This window comes from Columba livia, chromosome 7 (genome assembly GCF_036013475.1).
Source record: "Columba livia isolate bColLiv1 breed racing homer chromosome 7, bColLiv1.pat.W.v2, whole genome shotgun sequence".
In the NCBI taxonomy this organism is placed as follows: domain Eukaryota; kingdom Metazoa; phylum Chordata; class Aves; order Columbiformes; family Columbidae; genus Columba; species Columba livia.
Genome location: NC_088608.1, coordinates 36,865,153 through 36,878,435, shown reverse-complemented (window position 1 = coordinate 36,878,435; position 13,283 = coordinate 36,865,153). Strand labels below are relative to the sequence as shown.

General features: G+C 39.7%; 1 protein-coding gene across 8 annotated transcripts in view; it reads right to left on the bottom strand.

Annotated features, from left to right (window-relative positions):
* Positions 1 to 400: 400 nt before the first annotated feature.
* Positions 401 to 13,283, bottom strand: part of KLF7 (KLF transcription factor 7) — a 60,564-nt gene continuing 47,681 nt past the window's right edge. For 4 of the 8 annotated variants that reach the window (XM_065069450.1, XM_065069452.1, XM_065069451.1 and 1 more), the window contains one exon: positions 401 to 8,588. In XM_065069450.1, the coding sequence (XP_064925522.1) occupies positions 8,537 to 8,588 (52 nt within the window). In that variant the 3' untranslated portion in view covers positions 401 to 8,536. The remainder of the gene's footprint in view (positions 8,589 to 13,283) is intronic. The other 4 variants (XR_010473816.1, XR_002415305.2, XR_010473817.1 and 1 more) reach the window with 2 other exon arrangements.

The following is a 13,283-nucleotide window of genomic DNA, read 5'->3' as shown; positions in this document are numbered from 1 at the left end:
AAAGCAAAGCATGGAAAATGCAGTGCAAGTGTTCTCTGTCGTCTTTTACAAAATTAACACTGGCTAAAATCTTCAACCAGTGTAATATGTCAGATAACAGAGGTCACTGGCTCCAACAGAAGCAGGATTACAAGCTAGATGGAAGGCTTTTAGGAATAAGAACTTCCTTCTTGAGCATCTTTCCCAAAAGCAACGTGTGATAGGGTATGAATACGAGCTACACTTAACTGCTATAAAATACATTACAACCAAATAAATTATTTAAATCAAAAATGTAATTCTGATAAGCTAAAGCGTACTTAGAAGTTTAGAGAACCACGGCCTTAACTGATATTCAACAGCCATTTCACTGTTCACACAAGTTTTCATAAAGAAATAATATACAAGGCACGCTGAACACTCTCGGGCCAAACACATTCTACTGTTTATTACACATATTACATTCTTAAATAAAAATGCGTCACATAACATTTTTGCATAGATATCTTACAATATACCAATTTAAAAAAGAATTATGAAACAGACCAGTAACAAAAATAAATTTTTTCTTCATTAATAATTTTGTAACATTAACATACCACCATCATATAATACAAATAATATTTTTAAATCTTAAGACTTTTTGTACAGCAAAAAAACTGACAAAGTAATATATTTATATATATATATATAAAAAGCTTAAAAAAAATAAAATGTCAAAAAAAGGCAGAACTGAGGGCTACAAGATTGGGTACTTCTGTGATATATTAGAAATACCAGAGTAGGCCTGAGAGAACGTGACCGAGGGCATTTCCAAAATGCACTTATCAGACACATCTGGTAAAAGAAAAATTATAGTGCAAAATGAAAGTCCTTCAAGCAATGTTGTGTTGGGTTTTTTTTTTGTTGTTTTTTTTTGTTTTTAATAGGGAGCATTCATACTTTGTTGTTGTTGTTGTTGTTGTTGCTTAAAAAATCCCCCGAACAAAAATCGAATGTGTATTAGAGAACAAGAAAGGTTTCAAAGCACAAGAAAGAAAACAGGCCACTTTGCAAAGCAAACAAACAAAAATTAAATAAACCAGCCTGCATTGTTATTTTTTCAACTAGATGTGCAGACATGCTAAACTAAGGCCTTGTTTCTAATAGAAAAGCTGTCACAGTTTATATGCAGTGAATTCAAAATAGGTACTTGAATTGGTGCAAGAACCTTCCTGGAGAGGTATCTTAATTGGCTGAAGCATTTCTTAACACTTTAGCTGAACTGCATAGGATGCCAACGCAATCTCAGTCCAGGCAATCGAGTAACAGGTGCGGCTGCAAGGTGATTTTGACCGATTATTTTAACATAGGGCAGCTTCCCTGGTAGAGACACGGCCTTGGTAACAAAGTAGTGTTTAAAGCAGTGTTTTGATGTACTTCCAGAATCCAACAGGCCTGGGGTTTAAAATACAGAGCAACGGGTAAAATGGATGTTGCAAAATATAAAGATCAGCCCTTCAGCCATCAGGCCTTCCAGGGACTGCGTGGTAGCTTTTTGTTTCCCCAACAGCCCAACAATAAAGGCTAAAATTGTCACCTTTCTGTCCATTCTAGCTCACTTTTAGTGTGTACATGCTAAGCCCTCATCCCCCTCCCTTCCCACCTCCCCTCCCCATCCCCAAATTTGCAGCCTACTCATTCACAGTACACAGCAACATGTATTTCCCAGCATCGTCGAAAACTTGCCTACAGAAGCTGACATGATTCCTAAAATGCGGTGGCAACAGCAAGTGCCCTCCCTAAATCAAAGCAATAGGCACGGTTGGCTACTACAAACTGTGAGTCAGTAGCTCAGTCTCCTCTTCTGTGTAGGTATATATGGTATATACTGGTGTCCAGCCACTCCCACACAGAGACAGCGTGGAGAACCTGTTTTCTGGCAGTATATAGACGTTAGGACCAAAGCACTTAAAAAAAAAATCATCAAAGCTTTCGTTTTGAAAACCGCAAAGAGTTCCAACTTTAATTATTACACCAAAAATGCCATTAACAAGCATCAAGGAAAACTATAAAAACCCTGTTTGAAAAATGACACCTGCATTTGGAAGTTTTCAGGTAGGGAAACGCATTCGTGAGGTGATAAAGGCAGCCTACCTCCTGTCCCCACATTATTAGGTATATAATTTATATATACAACTACATCATTATATATATAACTTATATAGTACATCTTGGACTTCTTCCTCTAAGGGAGGAGGAAAGTCTCAGCTTTACAAGACAGATCTTAGTACCTGGTAGGCCAGATCTTACAGTTTTTACAATGCTAAATCTTGTCACTGAAGTCAGTGTAGAGCTGTGGAGGGGAAAGACTGCAGTAGTCATCCCTAAACTATTGATAAAAAGAGACACAAATGTGACAAAAGGAAGAATATTCAAGCTTGATCTGGAAATGATCGTTCAAGAAGGTGTAGATTTAATGCTAATGAAAGACAGGGCAGACTTGTCAATGATTAGTTCTAGTATCTTAGGAGAAAATATTTTTCATTTATTCAAGACAGAGTTAAATAGAGTTATTGTCATTGGTTTTGTTCTTGGCATGTAGGGATCTTTGCAAGTGCAATTATATCTGAAATCAGCAAAAAGTACTTTAAAAGAGCATTGGGTTAGAGGCGTCACCCAGAATGTGAAAGCTTAAAAACAGTCTTACTGGATGGTATGATGGGATGTGCCAAGTCCTGAATGAAATCAAGAATAAAAGCCCTTGAGCCACTGGGTGCTGGCCTGGTAACATTATTTACAACATTTTCGTCTTTTTAATTTTTTTTTTAAATTTAAAGATTTTGACACGCATTAAGGGAACAGGCAAAGAAAAGGAACACTTAAGCAAGTTGGATTTTCATCAGTTTTGTCAAAAGCACCGATTATGACATCTTTTGTACACAGATAAACTACGTTAAAAAGGAGCAACCTTTGTGTTAGAGACAGCTAAAAAGCCCAAATTGTCTAGGGCCAGGTAAAAATGAGGGAGAAAGCCTGATTCTGCAGATATCAGACAGATCCCAGGTATGATACGCTCAATCACTGCTACTATCATATTGATCAGCTGCAACTTAGCCATACACCCTAGTGATTAGTTTTCTTTTTTCTCCTCAGGTTAAAACAGTTCAAAAAGCAAGGACCTGGGGGCTCCTCTTGCATTCAGGTTCTTCTTCCCCATCTGTGTTTGGTCAGTGCTTTCCATGTATTAAACAAAAATGTGCTAGCCTAAAAAAAAAATCAGTAAACCCAATTCCAAAAAGTCTCAGGAAAATAAGAACAAATGGAAAAAAAAGAATCTTCACCTTTGTAGAAATATATGTTGGCTTGGATTTCAGGTCCTGGAAACCATAGTCTTCCAGACTAGCAAACTTCTCTCCATAATATTTGGTTGGTCCCTGTAGCTGTGACACATCTCCTGGTATGACATTGCTTCAAACTGGTTTGCTAAGGGTTTGGGTTTGGTTTTTAAGATTTCCTCCTCTCCAAGTCTCTCTCATGAAGAAGCCTTTTAAAATTTAATAAGGATGAAACTATCAGAGTTTGAGAGAAACCCTACAGTCTGTTCCACCAGCACAAGACTGGAAAGAACTAGAACCAGTTCACATTTAATAAGTGAGAGCTCTGAAATGAATCATAGAAACACAGAAAAATTAATGTTGGAAGGTACCTCTAGAAGTCACCTAATTCAACCCCTGGTTTAAAACACAGTTTAGTTAGAATGGACTGCTCAAGGCCTTGTCCAAGACATCAAAAGAATTTCGGATTTCAGTCTGTCCTCTCTTTTCTTCATTTGCCAATTGATCCAGGTAACACAATTTTCTAGACTGAGTACTGGCTATTGAAAAAGCACAACTCTGGGATAATGAAAAACAATCTGGACTCTAGAATTCTCTCTTCTGTTAGACCGATCTTTATAAAATACATGTGGTATTTTAGGTTGCGCCTTATCTCCTGAGGGGAAAACCAAACAGAACAAAGATGCACTGAAGTGTTGTTTTTGACTAGAAAGTGACTGAAATACAGCATCATGTGTCTTTGTACAGAATATAGTATGAGTGAAACAATACATTTTTTTAGTTTAAGGTAAACCAGCAATTATTATGTTGAGAAAACAGAATTTTGCTTGCCAGGCCTCAAGCCAGCCGTATAGAAAGCATATTTCTATAAGCATATTTTTATACAGAGATTCAACAAATCTCATTAGAAAAATCTTGATACCGGCGTTTCCTAAATGAATCTCATCATGGAGTATAGCTTGTCTCAATTAGATAATGGGAAAATCTAGAATAAATAAATTATATCAACACTGTAACGTGTGGAGTACTCCTTGACCTGGAATTTTGGTCTCCTCGTTAGAAGAAAATTATTGACACGTTGGAGTCAGCCTAGCAGAGAGTCACCATGAAAATCAGGTTCTGGAACACACGATGGATGAAGAGAGGCTGAGAGACAGGGTTCAGTCTTAGGAAGAGAAGGGCAAGGGTAGATCTTATTGCTATCTATAAATTTCTAAGAGGGTGCAGAGAAGAAGCCAGACTCTTCTTGGAGGTGCGTAGTGGAAGAGGCAACGAAAACAAGTTGGAACATAGAAAATTCCTACTTGACACACGGATTTTAAATATTTTTATTTTTACTGTAAAGGTGGCCAAATATTGGACCAGCTTGCACAGAGAGGTTGTAGAATTTTCATCCCTGGGGATATTTAAAACTCAGCTGGATATGGCCCTGAGCAACCAACTCTAGTTAGAGGTTGGCCAAATTGGCTCTGGAGGTGCCTTCCCACCTACATGATTCTATGATTGACTGCTCTGCTCCAAAATATTATTTAGCTATTCACAAAACCTCATATTTGTTTTAGATGCTTTCTCTACATACACTATTCTGTGAGACTTCTGTCTCAATTTGTTCTCATCCTATAGTTTCGTCATCTTGGAAACCACAATCTGACTTTTTTATAACGGCCCCTCTTTTGCAAATACGCATAAATCTAGCATGAAGGAAACACAGTTAAGCTTCTCCTTTCTACAGCTGCATCACTCAGTCCTCAACTTTTACCAATCATCTATTTATGGGTTTGCTTCCAAGAAGCTTTACGGAGAGGATTAGCCTTTCCTCATTGGCCTGTTTCTACTCATAGTTTACACAGAGAAGACAACTGTACAACTTTAGCAAGGAGACAAAGGCCTAAACAGCTATTACAGATTATACAAGTCAGAAGTGCACAGCTTAAAATATCTGTGAAGACACAAAACTGGGCATTGTAAACAACAATCCTGGAATGTGTCACTAATTACGCCTTTCCAAAACGGAGCTTTCTTCTACAAAACACCAGTGATGGTTCAAAATTTCAGTAATGACTAAGACACTTGCATATGAGCACCCTAAAATTGAAGTCCAGAGATTGAGTACACCATGTATATAGTTGAAAAATATCTCCATTTACAATAGAAGAGATAGTCGCAAAGCTCAAAATTTGGCTTCAGAGTTCAAGACCTGCTACAGAGAGAGCCTGAGAAATCTGAAATCTGGTTCAGTCTCTTATTCCCCTTTTCTTTTACGTTTTTTAGGCTGCTTGTATCCACAACTTAGTTGTAGGCCTGCCTCTAGAACAACATAATCAGACATCTCAGCACGTTTTTTTCCATAGGGACCTTGTTCCGCCACATTTAAATAAGATGTCAACAAGACCATAAATAACAACTGGAAGTAAATAAACAGCCTTGCTTGGGTTTTTTTCCCATTTTAAATAGAGTCCAATATTTAAACTGTCATTTAATAATTAAGGTTTGTAGACTGCTCATAGCACGTCTAAAGGCAGGTGTGTTCAGAGGTCAAAGGAGGATATTTATGCAGGTTCACAGCCAATGAATATGATAGTGGGGGGTTTGAGAGAACACACTTTAGGACACTACAGTAATGAAATTCTAGGACTCTCTTACCTTTTTTTTTTTTTTAATCTAATGCACTGACTGGATCCTCTACAGTTTCACACAGCTGAGGTTTCAGTTCCCATTAGACATCTGGCAGGATGCTCTATATATTCCAACACAAATTGGATTCTAGGGCCCTCAGTCCCAGTGGAACAGCTGGGTGGAATGGCCTTTACAAGTATGCAAATACAGAAGTAGAGAAATACGAGATTGTCAGCAAGCAGTGCTCCATAATTTTAAATGCATACATATATATATATAAGCATATATATATACACATATAGAGTAGGGTTAGTTTTAAATCTTTGGAATAAACTCAATATTCGTTCTCTCTCTCTTTCTCTCTTTCTTTCTTTCACTCTCCCTCTTGATCTCTCTCATGCTCTTATCACGAATGTTACATCATTGTCCCTAAAAGATGGTTAGATTTTGGTCCATATTTCATACCATATGGGCCAGACATCGTATTTCCCCCCTGTCCCCAAAGTGTTCAGTTGACAGTCACAGTGTTTTGTGAAAACTGTGAGGAAAAACAGCATCTTTTGAGTAAATTCAATCTCTCACTGGAACCAAAGGTTGCAAAAAGCTGAGAATTCAAGTGCCAAGGATCCCGGTGACAGCTCTTAAACATCTATCGAGTTTCTTGTTTTGTTACTTTTCCCCTAAGAGTACAGTTTTACCTCCCAAAACATAAATTAAGGGAAATATTTAACAGTCAATGAGTCAAAACAGTCAAAGAAGGGCAGTTGGCTAATACAGTATAAAAAAGCAGCAATCATTTGTGGACCACGCGCCATTTTGTTTCATTTCTAGACACATCTTGTAGGGATGGTCCCAGAATATACAAAATATACAACCTAATGACCACCTGCCTGCTTGCATAGGCCATTTTTATGGTCCTAAATGCAGTCTTTGGAGTCAGGGCCAGTGCCAAATAGTTTCAAATGCAAGTTATGGTAAGATACATTTTTGTTTTTGTTTTTCTTTTGTAATGAAGACTTTAATCCACTTTGAGCCAACAAAATCAAATTATCAATAGGACTGAAGGGTAAGCATGAGACCTCCACTTCTCCTGGATGGTTCATAGAGTGGGCCCAAATGGACCTCTAGGTTAGCAATACTTTAGACCAATCATTTGGAAAAGCCTCAATGCTGTATGGAAAATCCAACCCTTCCTTTACCGTTCATACTGTTACATTTTTTCATATAGGAGTGGGCTACAGCATCAACTTGATGAATGGAAAAGGAGGACTTCGATAATTTCTTTAAAAGGCTAAAGCTGAATGAAGCCATCGTACTTGGAAGAAGTTCTCGATTTCCCACTCAGGGACTGGAGTAGGATTTTTGGCCTTGTTTTCTTTTGTTTTGTTTTTGTGTGTAAGATGCTCAACAAACATTAGCTTTAAATGAAAACGTCTGCAGGTGCTCTTTACACAAACAAAAGTCTAATGTTTTAAATTGGTTAATAGAAGAACAGTAAGAAAAAGCAACATAATTCATCTCTAAGTCACTGTGGGTCGTGGCTAACGTGCTCACATGATGTGGAAGGAATCCTGTAGTCATGCCTGTGTGGCCAGTCCCAGACCGATATCCAGGTGAAGACAAGGAGTTCTGAAGATCACTTGTTCGTGGAGAAAAGAGAAAAAACGTTTGAGCTTCCAAATAAGCTTTTAAAGGTTTTTGTTCAACAAATAAACAAGAAGTCCTAGCTATGGCAATAAGGTGAGGCCTACAGAGATATTAGGTGCTGTTTCTCAGGGCTTTATCCCTTGGCCACCTGGCCATCATGGCAGCAGCTTCCAGAGTCCCTAGTGCATATGTTGTGCAATAGCCAAAACAAAAATTAAAATAAAAATGACCAACAAAAATATAGTCCTCCGTGAAGTCTACATAAACTCAGGCCAAAAAAAGGGTATTTGTGTCACAAGTGTCACTCCACAGTCTACTGCCATTAAGGCCACTGGTATGGACTTAAAAGGATCTCAATAGCTCAGTTCTAGGAAGAAGAACCAACACCAAGACAGGTCAAAGTGTCTGTGAGAAGTCTGATGCACTGAACATTAGGAATTCTCAGACAAAGGACAAATGAACCAAGAGGTTAATTTTGGCTACCAAACTGGGATTTGGTTTTCTAGGTCATTTTTTTCCCCCCATCTATTTAAAAATAAAGTTAGTGCTACAAATATGCAACTTCAAGACGATTTATTCTCCTATTGAGTTGCACTGAGAAGCGAGTTAAATAAGCCCCTCTTCCTGCCATCCACTTGCAGGGAAACCTCCTCCATTTTCTTTGATTTCCACTGGCAAAAACAGGAAACAAATCCGAGAGGGGCGAAGTACTGTAAGCAATTGTTCCTTCTCATTTACTTCACCTCTATACCATTTCCTCGCCTGCATCTTCTCCCGTCCAGCTGGGGCAAGGCATAAAGAACCGATGTACGTATTGAAGTATAATTAGGTGCCTGACGGTGTGAGCGTGTGGTCTCTGTACAGAGGATTACACGTGATCGAGTTCTCTTCTGCAAGGCAGTGTGTTGTAACTTGAGTTCCACTTTCAACTCACAACACTGAGCTCAGGTGACATCCATGGCAAGGTGACTGATATTTTAGATGTGTCTCTTCATGTGGAGGGCAAGGTGATCAGACCTGGAGAAACACCTGCAAAATAAAGTAAGTGGGAAATGAAATAAGTACAGGATTTGGAAAAGCCAGTTTCCTGCTTCTTCCTCCTTATATACAGGAGGAAATATATATCCATGTTTAAAGACATTCCTTAGGTTATCCGTGGATCGCCACCAAATCCTGTGCAATTGACCTCTGTGACCACAGATGGCCAACTATCCTGGCTCCTGGGCAGCTAAACAGACCTCTCTTTTCTCTGTTCCTCTCCCTCCTTTTTCTTTCACTTCTTTCATCAGGGAAGAGTGCTCATCTATGCACCTATAGTATAAAACAATATATTTAGTATAAGTGTGTGTATGCATATTAAAAAAATAAATAAACCAAGTCAGTTTTGCTCAAGTACTCAGCAACACCTGCTGAAAAAACCTCCAGCTTTCCCAAGTGCCCAGACCTGCAACAAGCACTGAATTATGATGCCAGTTTTGAAAGCTGAATTTTCATTTCTAACTCCAGACTGGAAGGAAAGCTGGTTCAGAGTTTGGAGGCTGACAATCCATCAGACCACATATCTCTCCCTTTCTCTCTGCTGGGAATTTGGGTGGTAATATCTGGCTGTTGATGAACGCTATCTCCCTGAAGGGTGTTGAGAGAAGATAAGGTATTATGCCTGTTTTGTAAGAGTGAAAATTGAGAGACAGAGAAGGCAAGGAAATTGTAAATCACACAAGAAGTGTAGTAAAACCAGAAAAAAAATATGCCAGGACTTCAGCTTTCAACTTGTGTTCTTTATCCACGAAGTCATTTTAATCCATCTCATAAGAATACGCAATGTTTTGACATACTGAACATGTAGATGGATGCTGATGAGATGGACTTAGAGCGGCAGCCCTAGAGAACTAGTAGAGTTTTAAGGCTGGTCTAAACAGGCAGTTAATTGAGAATAAGGTAGGGCAGGAATTTGAAATGAAGCATCTATTCTTGATAAACTTCCTCTCTAAAGGCTTATGAGTGCCTTCTTCTGAAACAACTTAAGACATTTGAGAAGTGGGCTAAGATACTCAGAATAAAACACAGGAGAAGAGCAATGCCACAAAGAGTTAATCAGGAATCACTATTCTAGAACAGCTGCTTTGTGGTAGACATGCTGCAGGGCGCCCACAGCAGCAGGAACAGTGCCAAATTCAGGCACTTCACACCACCAAGATATTGTCAGAGTGATCAGAGGAATAAGTTCTCAGGAGGACAAGTGCTTTTCTTCCTTGTCATTCAATATAAGCCCCATTTTATCAAGACTGCCAGTAAGCAAGAATAAGTTTTTTGACTTTATACCCATTAGAAATGGGATTGAAACCATCAAGTCATTTCACACCCACCATCACGGTGTCATTAAAGACACGTATGGCACCAGAGAGCAAACTGCACCCCAAAGCCCTGAAACAGAGTCAGAGCAGCAGGACTCAGACACTCTCAGAAATTAAACTTCTACTAGATACTTCAAGTTGAGCACTAAAAACCAGAAGGTTTCCAAGTCCTCTGCAAATCTTGGCTTGCCTTCTTTCTACCCCAGGCCATAAGACACCGGCTTATTTATTTTTACTAATAGCAAAAAGCATACATTCTAAATATCATACAAAAACCCGCTTTTGAGTAAACTGTTTTTATTGCCTCCCAGAGCACCATGTAAAGCTACTTCCAGAACTGACCTGCCTGGAATGTCTTTTCACTGCCCCACAGATTTAGAGTATAAAAGAGCCACCAATACGGGTCTCAAGAATATTCAAATGGCTTATTGTGAGAATCTGGATAGCTCATATGTGGTTACTGAACGTATTTCCTACAAAAAGCTGTAGTTGAGTATTTTGTATTTTTCAGAAAGAAGGTAAAAGAATGACTTGAACTACTCAGGAAAAAAAAGCCAAAAAGCAAAGATAAAAAAAGCAAAGATAAAAAAAGAACAATCTAAACACACAGAGGATAAATACTATAAGAAGAGAAAGGCTGAGAACTATAAAAATGAAGAGGTTTTATATAGTCAGGGGATCTTCGCAGTATTCCCCTGCATAAGCAATCCAGCTGCATCTACATGCAGAGATGAGTGATCGAAAGGTGCATTTTTAAGACAAAGAAACTTCATAATAAGACAAGTTCTGCAAGAAGAGCTAGGTACTCATCTTTTGTGGATGCGCAGAGCTCTGCTCAAGTAAGCTCTTCTCTGCTGGTTTGTAGCAGTTTACAAGGGGGTTAATACCTTCAGAGTGGCAAAAATTAAGAAGATAAGACTGCAAAATAGGATGGAGGCTGCATTCCTCCAAGCTCCTATGTGAAGCACAGCAAGACAATGGACACTTAGCTTTCAACACCGCAGGCTCAGTGCAGCTCAAATTTTCTAGCCCTAGGGTGCCAAAATACCCCCTTGGACCAACATCTCTCTTGTCACTCTAAACTGAGAAAGCAGCATCAGCTGGCTACAAGGGCTGCCAAAACAAAACAACAGCTTGAGTGGCTGCCAAAAAGACACGCACCAGCTGCCACTTCTGCCTAGGATTAGTCCTAAGACCACCACCCAAGCACGGCTTTTCCTCTCTGATTGTCCCTATTATAGATGCAACCCGGCAAGAAGTATGCTGAGTCACAGTACAGCAAGATCTGTTAAAAATATGGATTCTATATATTGTTTTACATCAATAACCACAGTATTAGCATCTAGTGTATTTTTCAGCCCTAGAATAGTTTTATAGCTAATAAAATGGTATCATATTTACTAATTTGTAGCTAATAAAATGGTACAATACTAATTCCTCACATTTTCCTGCTGACTAATTTGGTTAGTTCTGTCTCTTGATAAGGCTGCTGGACGTGGACATTTATTTTCAACACTAAAACAGTCCCCACAAAATTGTGCAGCTAAATCACACTGTCAGGAAAAGCTATTGATCAGTGGACACTATTTTCTTCTTCCCCATCTGGAACTAGAGGCAGTGGTGGAAGAGGCTCCACAGGGTAAGTTGTCAAGGGAAACTCCTTTCTTGAGAAATTAAGAAACAGCAGCTTGCTGGTCTCTAGTCCTGCCCATGAGACAAGAGCTTGCTCCAGACCTCTGGCTTTACACCTCTACCAGCTCTGCACATTGTACGTGGCCCCATCACAATCTTCTCCATCACACCTCCCCAAGCCCAGCTCTTCCTAGAAAGGACTGTTTATGCTACAATAGGGTGCCCTAATTCTGACAGTCAAACAGTGATGTGTGAAACACAAATTCATTGCTCCCAAACATGATTCCTTCCTTTCTGTTTTTGCTCTATCTCCTTAGCAACACAGTACTGCTTGGCACTGAAGCCTCTGCAAGAGGAAGAGGGAAGGTGACTATGATAAGAGAATATATTGCTCAGCTGTCTTTCTTACCAGCTGTGGATTCTCCACTATGGGATGTGTTTGTTCCAGCTAAGTGTGCTCTTAGCTTCACATCAAAAAGGAAATCTCACGCATGCACACACACAGAAATATATACCCCAAGAGTGTGGCACTAAGCTGCTATCTCCTAACATATATTTAGGCAGAACAAGCGAGTATCACTATCCTCTTCCCCTTGGAGTGCTGAGGGCTTGCACTGCCTGAGGAACATAACCCTACCCTGCGTTTCTGAAAAGTACAATTCCTGGGGAATCACAGAATACCAGCTTGGAAGGGACCACAAGGATCATCTGGTCCCACCTTTCTTGGCAAAAGCACTGCTAATAACCAGCATTTCCCTGGTCTCTGGAAGGCAATGGGGACTTGGACGCTGCATTCTGCACCACTTCAGCTGATTCTCCTTTGTCCCCTGCTGCCACCAAACCACACAACATTTGCAGTACATATGGTGCTACTCAAACCAGCGGTAGTTTGCCAGCTATAACTAACAATGTGATCTGTGGGCTGCATGGTGTTGGGATATGGCTGGCACAGCAGGAGAAGAGAAATATGCCTTCTTATCTCTTTTGATTTAAAACTGACCTGTACACAGAGGACATTAATACCCCTTTGATGTCTACCAGAAGGTCAGAAATACAAACGCATCTGAAAACAGTCTGGGAAGGGAATTGCAGCCAGACTGTGTGCACCACATTCCTCTTCTTTGTTATCTGAATGACCACTTCCATGCTGTGATTGCCAAGGTATGGCCTTCACCTCTGAACAACAACAGGTACATGCTTTGTGCTACAGTGGCATTGCTAAAAGAGCTCCAAAAGGCTCCTTAAAGTTTAGCAAACCAGGATGTCTGAGAGGGTGACCACAGCTCCTGTCAATAATGGTGGGTGCAATCAAGGCTGGCAGTTCAAACAGAGAGAAGCTGTTCTGCAGCTGGGAACCCTGGCTCAGGGAGGGGCGTCTTTAACATTATAAGCCTGCCTAAATAGATAAGGACAGATTTAGGCACATGTTTCAGTGCTTGCTTGAGGTGATATCTGCAATAGGTGGTAGGAGAGAGATTTGACAAAGAGAAAAGAAGAAAAAATAATGGTATGGCAGAGTGGCCCAAAAGAAGAACAGGCACTGTCACTCTACAGGCTTGCAACAATTGACTGGGAGAGTAAAGACAAATCTGTCTCCTACCACCACACACAGATGGTATGTGCATGGAATGTGACAGTGCACAATCCCCGGTACTCTTAACTTATTAATAAATATTTTTCCTTCATCTACAGATTCAGGTGAAGAACAGAAAACGCATTAGATAATTGCAGGAGTCTT